The 17242-nt window shown below is 46.9% G+C and overlaps 1 protein-coding gene across 2 annotated transcripts in view; it reads right to left on the bottom strand.

The window, feature by feature from the left end:
• The window catches only part of TMEM132C (transmembrane protein 132C), a 436917-nt gene that overhangs the window by 87721 nt on the left and 331954 nt on the right, over nucleotides 1–17242 (bottom strand). For both annotated transcript variants that reach the window (XM_005572611.5, XM_065525025.2), the window contains one exon: nucleotides 5242–5425. In XM_005572611.5, coding sequence (XP_005572668.3) covers nucleotides 5242–5425 — 184 coding nt within the window. The remainder of the gene's footprint in view (nucleotides 1–5241; nucleotides 5426–17242) is intronic.

The raw sequence follows: 17242 nt of genomic DNA, 5'->3' as shown, positions 1-17242 counted from the left end.
TGGATGCTCCAGTCTTTGTCACCATCCTCACATGGCCTTCTTCTTGTATCTTCCATGTTCAAATCTCTGTCTCCTTGTAAGTACACCAGTCACTGCATTTGGACTCCGCTCGAATCCAGCATGATCTCCTCTCAACTTCAGTAAATCCACAAAGATCTTACTTCCAAATAAGGTCACATTCACAGACACCAGGGGTTAGGGCTTCAACCTGCTTTCTTGGGAGGGTGGGCATAATCCAACCCCTTCCCTCCAGTTCTCTCTGGTGCCTCCCACTGGTTAAAGCCCTCCAGCAGCCAGAGGGCAAGGGAGCCTGGGGGCTGTCGTTCACACGGGCCAGCCCCCAGGGCCCAGAGCCCAGAGGGTCTGGAAGGGCAAACCAGTCACAGGAGAAGGCTCCACTGCCATCTTTTTCCTGATCATCCTTTCTAGCTGCGTGCTTCATCCAGGGGCTCCAAGGATCTCTCAAGCCCTAATGAATCTCCATGACACCCCAGAGAGGTGAGAATTAGATCATCATTTTGCAGATGCAAAAACAAGTAGCAATTTCTCCTTTAAACAGCCCTACTGATTGCCACTTTATTTTTAATTTGATTTTATGCAGAGAGATAGGAACATGGTCTAGGAATTTTGAAAGCTCTGTGTAAGAAAAAAACAACCCAAGTCACCATCAAGTTTCAGGGGTCAAGGAAAATGATTTCATAATGTGTTTGCAAAGGATGAAAAATGGCAATGATTTGAGACTTTTCAAAACTCCAGGTAAATCTCACCACTTCTTAGGAAATTTAATTTCAGACTAAATATATCAGCCCCAGGGGCAAAGAACTTCTTCCTACACCTGCCAAAATTAGTGGTTACTGCCTTCTCTAGAGTTTCATGCCTAACATTTAGTTTCTTTGTTTTTTGTTTTTTTAAATTTCAAATAAGCAGTAGGAAGAAAGTCCATGACATTAATAGAGCTAGAAATCAGTTAGACCCCATCCCCTTGCCCTCCTTGATTTGTCTGACAGCAGCGTCTGATCACTACCTGGACCTCGCCTTAGGCAGTATCTACCTGTTTGCCTTCTGTCACTCCACTAGAGTATACCTGCAGGAAGGCAAATGTTGTCTGTTGACTGCTGTCCTCTGAGGATGTGCAGCAATGAATACCTGCAGAGCTTAGTGTGAGGTTGAATGGATTCTGCTGTTTGTTTATTCCCCCCCACTTTGTTTTTTTTTTTTTTTTTTTTTTGAGACAGGGTCTCATTCTGTTGCCCAGGCTGGGAATGCAGTGGCACCATCATGGCTCACTGCAGCCTCCAACTCCTGGGCGTAAGCGATCCTCCCACCTCAGCCTCCCCAGGAGCTGGGACTACATGTGTGTGCCACCACACCTGGCTAATTTTGGTATATATATATATATTGTAGAAACGAGGTCTCACTATGTTGCCCAAGCTGGTCTTGAACTCTTGGACTCAAACAATCCTCCTCTCTTGGCCTCCCAAAGTCCTGGAATTACAGATGTGAGCCATCATGCCTGGCCTTATCCATTTATTCTTAAAAAGAGACCACCACTCCAGCCACTGACATACAGAAACTATCACATGGAAATCTGTACCTGGCCTCTGCTTATGTGGCCTCAATTTGGGATGTGAACACTTTTTTCTTGCATTGAAGAAGAACTGAACTGCCAACGTTTTTGTTAGTCCCAAATGCTCCTTCCTTTGTGGTTTGAAAGCTTTATGTAAGAAAGTGGCCTTGGTCCTCCCATTCAGATACCTCTCTCACCCCAACCCCCAGGCCTAACACTGGTACAGTGGGGGCCAGGGCAGGGAGGAGGGCATTAGGGAGATGTGGGTGCTGGCAGGAGGGCCATGGAGCTAAGACTTGGAGCTTTCCTGCCCTCACAAGGCAAGAGTCTCCTTGCCAACAAGCCTGGAGGCAGGATGAGCAAAACGGTGGCCTTGGGAACCAGCGTTCTCCAAATAAATCAGTGCCCAGGGACCGGCGAGTGAGATTCAGGTGGCTTTCGCCTGCAGGGTCTGCTTTGGGGAGAGTTGAGAGCACTTCTCCCTGCTTTTCCCATTGCCTTTACTCAGGGGGAGTCAGAGGCAGTAGGTGATGGGGGAATGCTGGGGCTGGATCTTCCCGTCCATGGCTCTCTCCTTGGATTTAAAAAGGAGCTTCAGAAGGTTTGATTTTAAGGCGAGAACTTCCCCAGCAAGGCAGATTTGCCATCTGTTAATCCCCTATTTCACCTTTCTGAAGTTTGTTTTCTTTAAAACAATCAACAACTTGGAAAATATACTTAATTTGTTCAAAGATCTAACCAGCTGTCTCACTGGCTGCTAACAGACAACACAGGATTTGCTTTTTGTTCAGTATTTTTTTTTTAAAATTTCTCATCTTCTAGTCAAAGCTGCAGTTTTATTAGCTAGTTACTTCCAACAAAAGTTTATTTTTTGCCTAGTTATAAATGTCCTAAAGCTTATTCTGAACCAAAACTTTGAGCATACAGAAAACAGGAGAATAGAAGTTCCTCTAAACTGCCTCATCTATTTTCTAATTTTCCATGTTGCTTTGCATAGCTGAGGTCAAGTTGTATATCCCAGGGGATGCAAAACGATGACACCGCATGTATTAGTCCGTTTTCATGCTGCTGATAAAGACATATCTGAGACTGGGCAATTTATAAAGGAAAATAGGTAATGGACTCACCATTCCACGTGGCTGGGGAGGTTTCACAATCATGGCGGAAGGCAAAAAGCATGTCTCACATGGCGATGGGAAGAGAGAATGAGAGCCAAGTGGAAGGGGAAACCCCTTATAAAAGCACTAGATCTTGTGACACTTATTCACAATCATGAGAACAGTATGGTGAAAACTGCCTCCATGATTCAATTTTCTCCCTTCGGGTTCCTCCCACAACATGTGGGAATTGTGGGGGCTACAATTCAAGATGAGATTTGGGTGGGGACACAGCCAAACCATATCACTGCACAGGCACCCAAATCCAGGGTTCAGAGCCCAGAGCTCTGTGCTGGTGCTGCAAAGATGTTTGTTAATCAACTAACTTCTGAATAAAGCTCATTTGAATTCACGCGCATTTACTTGCAAACAAAAGGATCCTGACAAGAGTACAGACATTAGTAGTCACTTCGCTTTACCTTAAAAGCATTACAAAAACACAACAACCACAGTAATAACAATATATCCATCGAAGGAAGACCTGTGCTCCCTTGAAAAGGACCATTATAATATCTCACACTCTTAAGATGACTTTTCCTTTTCAAAGTATTCGAATGTCTTATTCTTCCGAAATAGGTAAGACAGAAACTGAGCACTTGTAATCCAGAGCTGATGTTGGTGTGTGCTCTAGGACACAGGTCTGCACATTTTCTCTCTAAAAGGCCAGATAGTAAATATTGTCGAGTTTATGAGCTAAGAGGCAGAACTGAGCATATGAAGTAGCTAGACAGGACCACTTAAAAATGTAGATATTGAAAAATGTTAAAACCATTGTTAGCTTGAGTGGTGTACAAAACTGGGCAGCAGACTGGACGTGGTCCATGGGCTGTTTGTTGACCCCTGTTCTAGGACATAAAAAGTCAAAAGGAATCATTCCCTAACTTCAAAGTGTTTACAGAGCTTTGTGGTAGATGATACCTTCTGGGGGGACATCTGCTGTTTTGTCTGACCAGCATCTGTTCCCTGTTTCAGTGAAAGCCAGATTTTTCCATGATGCACAGGCTCTTAATCTCACTCCACACTTGCCCCCCGTGAGGCTACACCTGATCCACCTGATTCCACACCTGCCCCACCTGACTCTACACCTGCCCCACCTGACTCTACACCTGCTCCACCTGACTCCACACCTGCCCCACCTGACTCCACACCTGCCCCACCTGATTCCACACCTGCCCCACCTGATTCCACACCTGCCCCACCTGACTCTACACCTGCCTTACCTGATTCTACACCTGCCCCACCTGACTCTACACCTGCCCCACTTGATTTCACACCTGCCCCACCTGACGCTACACCTGTCCCACCTGCTGTTACACCTCCTTCACCTGATTCCACACCTGCCCCAGGGTGATACATTCCCCAGGCCTGGGCAATAAGACTAACACATCCTTTTGATTTCAGTGATTGGCTTCAAGTTGGGCTCATGACCCAAGCCTATCAGTTCCAATCAGTCCCTGTCCCAGAGGATTTGCTGGAGTGATTGGTGATGAGGTTTCCACTCATTTCTTGCTGGACATGATGCTGTGAAGGAGTCAGCATGGCATTGCCGGGGCCACCTTGTGACTAACAAAGAGGAAGGAGAGCTGAGAAAGGAAGAGAAGCCACCGTCCATACCACATCCTTTGCACACGTGGGCCCCTCACACTCCAAGTGTGGTCTGCAGACCAGCTGCACTGACATGGCTTAGGAGCTTTGAAAAATAAGTACCCAACCCAGACCTTCTAAGTGAGGATGGGTACCTACTCAACATGTATATGTGATCTGCATGCCCAATAATGTTTGAGAAACACTTTTCTAGACTTTTAAACTTACATGAGCCAAGTTTAAGTTGGGTTGTGTTTGCAGCCTTTATAACTCAAAGAATCCCAAATAATCCACTTCTCATAATCCTGATTAATCCATTTCTCATAACATGACTCACGCAAATAGCATGTTTGCTTACACGTTCTCATCAGTGTACACTACTAATAGTAATCTAAGAGTGGCCACATTGTGAGTCAGATAGGGGGTGCTGTACTACTCAAGCCCAATGTCACTCATCTACTTTCTACATTTCAGGTTGACCTTGCAGCCCAGTGACAGCCTCTGATCGTTCAATGCTGAGTGAGCTCCATCATCCTAAGGAAAGAGGAGATGAAGGGGCGTCTATCTCAAGCCTGGCGTGGGGAGCAGGAAGGAGCCAAGTTTGCAGAAAGATGGCAAACTGACCATCCTTTTAGCTTAGGGGTTTCCAACCCTGGCTGCACACTGAAATCACCTGGGGAGCTTCTCAAAATCACAGGTGCTCACTTCCACCTCCAGCAATGATTGTGACTTGCTGGACTAAACTTTATGACTAAAGTTGAGAAAGGCTAGGCTAATGAAAAGTGACAACTTCCAGAGTGGGAGAAGACGAGAAACTTTGAAAGTAAATACTCCATAAAACCATTGCAGCAAACATCCCATGACAGACAGGAAGGACACAGGATGCAATCAGGTGGCTGAATGCAGGAGTGTCCAAGGTAACTCAGGACTCACCATAGCCAGAGGAACGATGCCCACCAGGTCCTTCTGGCTGACAAAGATCTCGGACACGGCAATGTCTGTGGTCCCCTTTCGCGGGTACTCCACCTGCCATGTGATGGGCTGAGTCCCCGAAAGGCTGCTGAAACTGGCTATTTCAAAATTCATCTGCACGACCTCATTGAATAAACTGCTGCTCCTGGAAGAGAGAAAAGAAAATGGCTTTAAGCCAATTTTGTTCAAAGGACCCTTCTCTCCTCATAATTGTACCCAGAAGATAAAGACAAAGAAGTGCCTCTCAGGGATGGCTCTAGGGTTTTGGTGGCGGCACCTGGGGCATGGAACCCCCAACAAGGTAAGGACTGGCATCTGGGACAGAGAAGCACCCACATGTTAAGGATATGGGCCAAGAATATTCAACAATGAGCAATAACCTGTGTCTGTGTGGATGAGGCTTTGGAATGATGATTACCAGCTCTGCAGATGACAAGCTAAGCCAGTTTATTTCACACCTGCAGTATGCACCTGAATGGCCTCTGTTCAGTTCTGTAGGTGTGGCAGATGCTCTAGGCTGGGGTCCCGACCCCTAAGCCATGAATTTGTACCAGTCCATGGCTCGTAAGGAATAGGGCTGCACAGCAGGAGGTGAGTGGTGGGTAAGCAAGGGAAGCTTCACCTCTATTTACAGCCACTCACTATAGCTCACATTATCACCCGAGCTCCACCTCCTGTCAGGTCAGTGGCAGCATTAGATTCTCATAGGAGCGTGAACTGTATTGTGAATTGCATGTGTGAGGGATCTAGGTTGTGTGCTCCTTATGAAAATCTAATGCCTGATGATCTGTCACTGTCTCCCATCACTCCCAGATGGGACAGTCTAGTTGCAAGAAAACAAACTCAGGGCTCCCACTGATTCTACATTATGGTGATTTATATCATTAGTTCATTATTATTCAATATTCATTATTATTACAATGTAATAATAATAGAAATAAAGTGCACAATAAATGTAATGTGCTTGAATCATCCCCAAACCATCCTTCCCTCACCACTCCCATCTGTGGAAAAATTGTCTTCCATGAAACTGGTCTCTGGTGCCAGAAAGTTTGGGGACCGCTGGTGTAGGCCACTCACTCAATGGTACCTTCAACCCCCTCTGCTTGTCCTGCTCTGCTAAAGGGGCTGAGAGGCCTAAACTATATTCTCAGACCCCCTTGCTGCTAGATGCAGGATTGAAGCAGAGTTTGCTCCAGTCAGACCCACTCATTTGGGAAGCAGAGGAAGAAGTGGGTTCTAGAGCAGAAGCCAGGAAGGGAGTTTGGGTTTTCTGGTGAGCACAGTGGCCCTGGTTCTCCTGGGGCAGCTGTGGGGTGCCCCTGGCATCCAGGCCCTCACATCATCATGCCAACGGGTGACAGTGGTGTTTCCACTACAACAGTCCTCTGCAGAGGTTGGACCTTTTTCATCTGTGTTATCGCTGGCTGCCCTGTCTCTGGCTGTGTAGTAAACACATTCAATTCAGTGGTTCTCCTAGAGATTATGTGAATTGCCTAGTATCCTTTAATGACACCTCTTCTGCTTAGAGGGGCTAAAACTTAGCTAAAGAGACTCTTTGTCTGCAACTAAGAATTCTGACCAATTCCATGCATTTGAAATATATGTATTTTGGGAACTACTGTTGGTCCAAACTTTTTCATTTTTTAGATGATAAAATTAAACCCAATAAAGGAAAGATGACTTGCCCACAACCACATAGCTAGCTAGTGCAGAGTCAACATAAAATGTAGCATCTCCTGTTTCCCAGTCCAGTGCTCTTTTCAGATCCTCGCCTAAGACAGCTGGTGGTCAAATATGACATCACAAGGCTCCAACAGTTTTTTGTTTGTTTGTTTGCTTGTTTCCTTAGGGCAGGAGACAGCAAACTGTGTCCTGTGAACCAAAGGCAGCCAGCTGCCTATTTTTGTGAGTAACATTTTACTGGCGCACAGCCTTGCCTATTTGTCTACATTTTCTTATGGTTGCTCTCGCATCATAAGAACATGGTTGAGTAATTGCATCAGTCCATGTAGAGCCTGCAAAACCTAAAATATTTCTTATCTAGATCCTTACAGAAAACTTTTGCCAGTATTGGCTACAGAAGGTCAGAGAAGGGGAAGTTGGCTAAGCTTTGTAGAGCTGTTGAGTCAATAGAACCACTATTGGTGGAAACAAGAAGGATGGGCATGGCAGGCATCATGCTGGATTTGTAGGGGGGGGGCAGGGTTCTGGTGAGCCTTGGCATCCAGCCTGAGGTGTCTCCAGTGCCCTCTGCTGATATGCTAAGGATGACGCTAAGTGGTGGGTCAGCAGTCAGCAAGACCTCAGGCTGCCATCCCCTGGAAGGCTACATGTTTGCAGATGAATTAAAGGAGATTTTCCATAGCATATCAAGAAAGAAACAACAGATATGCTTAAAAACTGCATCTCAAGCATGTGCCAACATGAAGAGTAGCAGTGAAACACTTTCCTTTGCTGGGGCACTAATATTGAGTGCACCATTCAATCTTCAGGGCTTGATTGACAGCCATAGCGCTAACTCTCCACCACATCACCCTCAGTCCTGCTCAGTGGCTGTGGAGGGATGTAACGGGGAGGTTACTGCACCAAACAAAGCACTGGGACTCGTGAATCTTCCTTAAGTTCACAGGGCCGGGAATAGGGCTCAGAGAATCATGATTTATGAGATGCTAGAGATTCCTCTGGAAGGAAAAGAAATCGAAGGTCTTGACCATCAAGCTAGGGGCTGAAAATCTCAAGCATGAATTGCTGGTCTTTAAAAATGAGGGAGAGGTGTCTTGAGTCTAGAGTGTTTTCAAACTAAGAGATGTGTTCTTGGTCCGGCAGCTGAGGCCCACAGGGGTCTGAGCGTGCACAACTCAACAGCCAGGACGACCTCTCTCACTGCAGGCCTGCAGACAGTTTTGCATTCCAGGGAGTTTAATCTCATCTTCTTAGCAAGCATGCCTGGACCTGATTCTCCTTATCTGCCACTGGGTACCGGTACTGGTGCTGTCCAGGAGCTGCATGGCTACTTGACTGACTCTACTCAGAAAATAATTCAGTTCCCTTAGTATTGGATGTGGCAACCACCCAAATGTCCAAAGACCCCCTTTCAGTCCCAAACGGATGCCTGTACTGGCACAGCACCACAGAGGTTGCAGTGAGCTTTCAGCCTGCACCTGTCTTCACTCTCTTACGAAGTTCTGTGAGCACTGCAACCACTCACATCATCTCTCCGAGACTCAGAGGCACCATCTAGAAGATTGAAATAATGACATTCCCATTGTGCAGGGAGGAAAGAGGCGTGAAAAAGAAGCCAGCCCAACTTCTCATGCTCCAGCGGCAGCCTCCTCCGCTGCCATTATGCTAACGAAGGGCATTAAGAAAGGCATAGTCACGGACCAGAGAAAAGAGAAGGGGTATTTTTCCTTTTGGCTTGAAACACATTGTTATGTGATTTTTGTGAGCAGTGAGGTGACCTCCTGAAAGCGTTCTGTTGTAGTTGGCATAAGAATAAAAGTAACACATGACTGTTGACAATATACTCACTATGTGCCAGGCACTGGACCAGGTTCCACACATACCTTATTCCAAATCCCAATACAAACCCCGAGGTGGTGATTAAGGTTCTCATTTTGCACCAGGGCCAGAGCAGACACTCTTGAACCTCTGCTGCCAGAAAGTGTGTTTGCATCAACTTGCTCTTCAACCACAGATAGAAGGGGGCGACTCAGCAGGATCCCGTTTGAAACATTCTGCAGCTCCCCACTCAGATGCCCATCACTTGTGAGCCAACTCAACCTAATCTTGGTTTCAGAACGGCAAAAAATTTTACAAGTTTCACAACTGGATGAGAACTCCAGCTTTCTGGCAGCTGCACAGAATTCTAGATCAGGGTGACATAAGGGCAAGCTCCCTGGTGCGCTGGGGGCAGGGGCCTGGTTAGAACACTGACGTCTGTCTTTCAGGGAGTTGGAGATCTCCGACAAAATGAAGAAGAGGTAGTTCTGTGTCCACAGGGACCCTGGGAATGTGTGCGATAGAGCAAAGGTCAGACCATACTGATCCAACAGAGGAATGAGCCACCGGGAGGCCTCAGGATTCAACCTTCTGACACCAGACAAAGAATTCCTCTGGGAAGATACAGAACCAATGCCCTCGTTTCTTTATTTTTGTGCATTCCTATTCTTTCCTACCCTTTCTCCACCCCCACAAAGCCCTTGTCTTCTTTGTCTCTAAAAAATGCACAGTATGATGTATCTAAGTTAACGAAGATGCAACCCTATTTTGAAACTTGACACTTTTGTGGAGATGAGTGACTGGGCAATTTGGTGTTGTTGGTTCCACTCTGTTCATTTTAAGGGAGGTCTCCACTCTGTCCTTGCTGACTTAGGGGACGGCTGGCCAGTGGTACTGGACAGCAAAAGATTTTCCTAGAGAAGCTGGGAATCTCAGCTTTTTTTTTTCTCTAAAATCTCTGGATTTTAAATTATAAGAACCTTCACTTTTTAGCTGTAGCACAGCTCAGACAGCATCTCTGCTGACTCTCAGTTTCCCGTCTCTGTCTTAGAAGGTTCCCTCCAGTATCTACATATTCTGGCAATGGCATTTTATAGAAATGTTGTGAACCTGAGATGGAAGACGTCTTCACAAAAATGACAAATGTGTGATTCTCCAACAGTGGTGCCCAGGATCCTTGGTGCTCCAAGGGGTGAGGCAGCAGTGAGCATGGTCCCTAACCCCGCTCCTGCCCCCGACATACTCCTGTTGCAATGAGAGCACCTCCAATCAGATGTGTTGTCAACATTAGGCCTCCAACAAGCATTTCATTCAGATAATGAAAGAGAAAAGAAGAAATGAAACAATAAATGAAATGAAGAGAGGAGAGGAGGGAAGGAAGGAAAAAAGTGGGAGAGGGAAGGAGAGAGGAAGAAAGTTAGCAGCTTGAACCGAGACGAAAAGCCATGGCCCTTTAAGGGGAGCACATGCGGGTCAGGATGCCATGGCCCTTTAAGGGGAGCACATGCGGGTCAGGATGCATGCTGTGGGCTTCAGACGGACTTCCTGACTCACAGCCTGGCTTCCCCGGGTACTGGCTGGATGACTGAACAACTCTGCCTCATTTTCTCTATTTGCAAAATGGGGATGTTAATCCCTCCCATTTTGGAGTTGATCTGAATGAACAAGTCAAAGTGCTTAGAACGGAACTTGGCACCAGCAGGCATCAATAAATGGAAGCTGTTTCTTGTGTTTAGCAGGACTTGACATCGCATTCAGGCTCCGTGGCGTTAGGGATGGCTGCCTGAAGCCACCATTCAGACACACTCTTGAAGCCTGGTCCAGGAGCTTCCTGAGAACGAACCACAGTGGAGGGGCAGGCTCTCAACCACTCAGTGTGAACTGGGACTCACTAAGATGTGTATACACTGCACTTCCTGAGTGCCTGCCTCTGTGGACACAATGCCATAATGCACATTGTGCTGGCAGAAAGAGACTAAACAAATAAGAAATCTTTTCTTCTTTCAAGTCTTCTGCGGTCAGCGCCTTTCCACTGACTCTAATCAGACTGAAATATTTGCTAAGCTTTGCCTTGAAGGGAGCAAGAGTCTTTCACATCAGCTCATATGGGGCTTGTGATGTTGTTGGAGTAATAAAGAGAGGAATTTGAACACTTAAGTGACTCCAGAGAGCACCCAAGAACTATCACCTGCTAAATCAATAGTGTAGATTTCTTGCGGTAACTCTTGAACTAAATTTTCAAAATTGGCTTAAAAAGCTCTTACTCAAAAGCAAATAAATTCTCCCAGCAGTCACAATCAAGTTTGGACCACTGGAAACCTAATTTACCAAACCTCTTAGCCGTCAGACTCTATTTGGTAAGAAAATTGAGTGTGGGGATGTGTTAAAAGCCAAAAGGGCTTTACCTCCCTACTATAGGGAGTCAGGGAGTTCAGCTCCAAAGTTGGTTGACAGCTTAGTGCCCGCAGAAAGAAAAGAGACCAACCAAATAAAGAAAATCAACCTTCTCATAGGGAAGCCGCTACAGGAGAAGAGAATCACTCGATCCAGGCTTTGCTTTGTTCTTTCCACCTCATGAGCATTTCATGAAGGCAAGGACACTTGCTTCCTCACTGGGAAGGGCTTTCTTAGAAAGTCCCATTGACCCTAATGTCAGCACTCACATCTGAGGGCTTTCTGGGATCTCTACCTGGTGCAGAGGCATGCCCCTTGGTGGTGTGAGTTGCAAGCAACAGAAAACACCCTGCATTGACTGACAAGGAAAAGAGAATGGAACAAATGCCTCAAAATTACCAGGCAGACGGGAAAAATAGGCATAGGGCCTAGGTGGGAGAAAAGGAAGCCTACAAAGCTAGAACCTCAGATGCCACTTCTAGAGAGGACAGTGCTGCTGATGTCAAAAACTTTCTCCTGTTCTTGAGTCTTTGCCTTAAGGATCCCTCATTCAAAGATCTGAGTAAGGAGCTCTGATTGGCTGAGCTAAGCTAACACACCCAGATCCAATATGCCAGAGGAATGAGAAAGAATCTGGCCTTTTACAGAGGGAGTCCCTCCTTCATCCAAGGTCTCTGTACCTAGTTCAGGGTGTGGGATAACAGAGACAGGCAGCAGGGAGGAGCAAAGTGCATGAAGGTCACCCCATTTCCAAGCACCCTTGAATTACATTATGAGTTCGAATTTGAAAAGCCAAACAGGCTGTGCAGGGTGGCTCATGCCTGTAATCCCAGCACTTTGTGAGGCCAAGGCAGGTGCATTACCTGAGCTCAGGAGTTGAGACTAGCCTGGGCAATATGGCAAAACCCTGTATCCACAAACAAAGGAGCAAAACAAAAATAAAAACTAAAAATTAGTCAGGGTGGTGGTGCAGTCTGTAGTGCCAGCCACTTGGGAGGCTGAGGTGGGAGGATCCCTTGAGCCTGAGGAGATGAAGGTTATAGCATTGCAGGGAGGTAGAGGTTATAGCGTTGCTGGGAGGCAGGGGTTCCAGTGTTGTAGGGAGGTGGAGGTTCCAGTGTTGCAGGGAGGTGGAAGTTATAGTGTTGCAGGGAGGCGGAGGTTACAGTGTTGCAGGGAGGCGGGGGTTACAGTGTTGCAGGGAGGTGGAGGTTCCAGTGTTGCAGGGAGGTGGAAGTTATAGTGTTGCAGGGAGGCGGAGGTTACAGTGTTGCAGGGAGGTGGGGGTTACAGTGTTGCAGGGAGGTGGGAGTTACAGTGTTGCAGGGAGGTGGAAGTTAGTGTTGCAGGGAGGTGGAAGTTACAGTGTTGCAGGGAGGCAGGGGTTACAGTGTTGTAGGGAGGCGGAGGTTACAGTGTTGCAGGGAGGTGGAAGCTACAGTGTTGCAGGGAGGTGGGGGTTACAGTGTTGCAGGCAGGTGGAAGTTAGTGTTGCAGGGAGGTGGAAGTTACAGTGTTGCAGGGAGGCAGGGGTTCCAGTGTTGCAGGGAGGTGGAGGTTCCAGTGTTGCAGGGAGGTGGAAGTTATAGTGTTGCAGGGAGGCGGGGGTTACAGTGTTGCAGGGAGGTGGGAGTTACAGTGTTGCAGGGATGTGGAAGTTAGTGTTGCAGGGAGGTGGAAGTTACAGTGTTGCAGGGAGGCAGGGGTTACAGTGTTGCAGGGAGGTGGAGGTTACAGTGTTGCAGAGAGGCAGAGGTTACAGTGTTGCAGGGAGGGAGGGATTACAGTGTTACAGGGACGTGGAGGTTACAGTGTTGCAGGGAGGCAGGGGTTACAGTGTTGCAGGGAGGCAGAGGTTAGTTACAGTGTTGCAGGGAGGGAGGGATTACAGTGTTGTAGGGAGGTGGAGGTTACAGTGTTGCAGGGAGGTGGAAGTTACAGTGTTGCAGGGAGGTGGGGGTTGCAGTGTTGCAGGGAGGCAGAGGTTACAGTGTTGCAGGGAGGCGGACGTTATAGTGTTGCAGTGAGGTGAGATCTGGCCACTGCACTGCAGCCTGGGTGACAGAGTGAGGCCTTGTCTCAAAACAAAAACAAAAACCAAAAAAAACCAAACAAGCCACATTTCACTTCTCTCTACCCCATTCTCCAAAGTCTAAAAATTTACAGAAGCAGAGAATGCATGAAAAGGTGAAAAAAGAGAGAGTATTGCAAATCATATTGATGCAGTGAAACTGCTTAAAAGAATTGCAATCCTTATGGAAGAAACCTGAGTCTCCCCATCCTCTAAAGCAGGGGCTCTCCATCCTGGCTATTATAATTACCTGGGGAAATTAAAAGAAAAACAACCAATAGCTGTGTGTACCCTACACTAACAGAATGAGAATCCTGAGAGGTGACACTCAGACATCGGTATTTTAACACTTCAGTGATTTCAATGTGTTGTCGATGTTGAGAATCACCGCTGCACACAGAAGTGTGTTTTCTCTCTGTGATTAACAAGCTTTTCAGTCTCTTTTTTTTTTTTTTTTTTAATTTCCTAATTTCTTTCTTTTTTTTTTTTGGAGACGGAGTCTCGCTCTGTCGCCCAGGCTGGAGTGCAGTGGCCGGATCTCAGCTCACTGCAAGCTCCGCCTCCCGGGTCCACGCCATTCTCCCGCCTCAGCCTCCCGAGTAGCTGGGACTACAGGCGCCCGCCACCTCGCCCGGCTAGTTTTTTGTATTTTTTAGTAGAGACGGGGTTTCGCCGTGTTAGCCAGGATGGTCTCGATCTCCTGACCTTGTGATCCGCCCGTCTCGGCCTCCCAAAGTGCTGGGATTACAGGCTTGAGCCACCGCGCCCAGCCAACCAGGAGTCATTCTTGAATTCTTTCTTTCACATCCCACATCGAATTCATCAGGATTATCTTGAAAACACATCCCGAACCTGAGCACTTCCCACCACCTTCATTATGACTGCTCCAGCCCAAGCAACCATAATCTCTTACCTGGGTCATTTCAATGCCTCCTAACTGGGATGCCCATTTCTGCCCTAACCCCCCACTACCCCTACATCTCTCCTCAGTGCAGCAGCCAGAATAATTCTCCTGAAATGTGACTTGGGCCATGAGATTTCTGCGGCCTAAACCTGCAAGGCTTCCCCATCTCACTTGGCTTAAGCGAAAGTCCTCTCCAGGGCTTGTGAGGTTGAGCCTGACTGGTGCCACCCACCCTCACCCCTGGGACTCTCCTACCCCTCCCCTTGCTCATTCTCCTCCAGCCCCACTGACCTCCTCGAAGCTTTCAAACACTTCAGGAACATTCCTGCTTTAGGGACGTTGCACTTTGCTCCTTCTTCTGCCTGGAATAATCATCCATCACACATCCGGAGGCTTCCTCAACTTCCTTTAGGTCTCCGCTCACATGAGCCCTCCCATATCACCCTCTCACCTACACCTCCTGCCTCCTCTTCTACTTCTGGCCTTTTCTACAGCACCTTCACCCTCCCATCTGTCCTGTATCTTCCTTATTCATCGTATTCGTTGACTTCTTCCAGCTCCTCTTATCTAAAATGTAAGCCCCGTGAAAGGGTTTTAAAAACTTGTTTTGTTTACTGGTGAGTTCCAGCAATAACAGGACTTCATATTCTTAAAAATGAATTTTAAAAATTCTAGAAAAGATCCACTCTCTGAAAAGTTTGTCAATATATAAGAGAGGCCCCTGGAACCAAGACCTGCCCCTTTGATGAGTCGCTTGGCGTGGAGGTGAGAGAGGCAGGGAGGTGCGTCCATCTGTGGCAGGGTCCACAAACTCAAGCGCCTTTGGAAGCCAGGCAGGTGGAAAGCAGGTGATTGCACTGTCACACACAGGCCTTGACAGAGGCTGTAACACACTAGGGGCCCTCTGCCACATTTAGGGGCAGCTGCTTCCCAGTTCTAGCCCACCACAGCCAGGTGCAAATCTAGGCCCCTTGTTGCCAGAAATTCTGTTTTCCAAGAATAAAACAGAAGTTTGGATTTTTAAAAAATGGGAAATCTCCCACTGCGTAAATGTTGAAGCAAATCCAATTAAGAAAGGAGGCTGGGCAGCGAGGGAAATACAGGCAGGGGGAATAAAACTATGGATGAAACGAAGCCCTTAAGAAAGGAGAGAGACCATGGGAGCTTCCGGTTCTTCCTGGCCCCTCCTGTGTGAAAGCCCCGGAGGACGGCTCCAGGGAACCCCTGGCCACACGGGGGAGGGGTCCGTTGTTCTCTTGAGAGCCTGATGGTTTTTATTTTCCATGCAGGATGCAACTTCCTGAAGCAGAGCAGGTGGCCTGCATGGGCCTCGCATACCAGAAGTGTGCCATATAGTCATTCTCCAGCAGCTGAAGCTTGGGCTAAATTAGGTCACACTTCAGGAAGTGCAGCTGCCAAGAAGACCTCAGAGGTTCGGGTGTCTGGCTCCACGTAGCCCCTGGCCCAAGCAGGCTCCCGATGCTCCACAGGCATCATAGTGGGCTTCCCCGTGCTGCAATGGTGGGCCCTAGGCCAGCCCAAAGTGGGCACTGAGTCCAGCCCTTCGGATCCAATTAACCTGCTGGACAGAGGGTTCTGCCAAAAAATGATGAATCTTTCAAAGTGATTCTCAGATAAGATGGAACTGGAGTGCATGGGGGCTCTACAGACCCCCACAAATGACCAGAAAAGCTCAAGGAACCTGACAATGACCCTTTCACATCTCGCTCTCCAATGAGTGTAAATTCTCCAGTGGGAGACCAACCTTCCTGCCCAGGACCTTATGAGACACCTGAAGCAATAGAAAGGGGAATGAGGGAAAACCCAGTGATGCCTCACGCATGAAACTGTCCTCTCCTACTTCCCTCTCCCCAGCCGATACCTCAGGAGGTGGTTTGACGTGATGTCACTGAGGGTATCGAAGGCTGTCACACCAGATCTTTCATGCACCCCCATCCTCCTGTCCCATCTGGTCTCTGTGATGGTTAATGTTATGCATTACCTTGACAGAGCCATGGGATGCCCAGACATTTGGGCAAACATTATTCTGGATGTATCTGTGAGGGTGTTTCTGGGTGAAATTAACATCTCAGCTGAGTGAAGCCCTTGGTCCCCGGCAATGTGGGTGAATGTCATTCAGTCAACTGAAAACCTGAACAGAACAAAAGGGCTGACTCTACCCAGAGTAAGAGGGAATTCCTCCTGTCTGATCGCCTGGGACAGCAACTTTTTCCCTGCCTTTGGACTCAGAATGAGATATTGTCTCCCTGGTCCTTACACCTTCAGAATGGGAATACTTTCCTGGCTCTCCTGAGTCTCCAGCTTGACAACTGCAGTGGTTGGGACTTGCCAGCCTCTATAATTGCATGAGCCAACTCCTCATTATCTATCTATCTATCTATCTATCTATCTATCTATCTATCTATCTATCTATATTCCATCTATCTATTCATCCATCCATCCATCTACCTATCCATAATCTGACATCTATCTATCTATGTATTATCCATCCATCCATCCATTTATTCATCTATTATCTATATATCCATCTATTTATCTATCTATCCATCCTTCCATCTATCTACCCATCTATTATCTATCTATGCATCTATTTATTATCTATGCATCCATGCATCCATCCATCCATCATTATCTATCATCTTTCTATCCATCATTTATCTATCTATCCATCTATTATCCATCCATCCATCATCTATCTATTATCTATTCATTATCTATCTATCCATTCATCCATTATCTACCTATCTTCCATCCATTATTTATCTATCTAGCCATCTATCTATTATCTATTCCTCTATGATCTATCTATCCATTTGTATCATCTAGCTATCCTCTATCTATCTATCTATCTATCTATCTATCTATCTATCTATCTATCCATTCATCCATCTATCCATCTTCCATCCATTATTTATCTGTCTAGCCATCTATCCCTGTATGATCTATCCATTTGTATCATCTATCTATCCATCTATTATCCATCTATCAATCTATCCATCTATCTCTCTATCCACACATCCATCTATCCATCCATCCACTCATCCCATCTATCCACCAATCAATTAATC

This window comes from Macaca fascicularis, chromosome 11, assembly GCF_037993035.2.
Source record: "Macaca fascicularis isolate 582-1 chromosome 11, T2T-MFA8v1.1".
NCBI classification, from domain to species: Eukaryota; Metazoa; Chordata; class Mammalia; order Primates; family Cercopithecidae; genus Macaca; species Macaca fascicularis.
The sequence above is the reverse complement of the archived record's forward strand: the minus strand, read 5'-3'. Positions and strand labels throughout refer to the sequence as shown.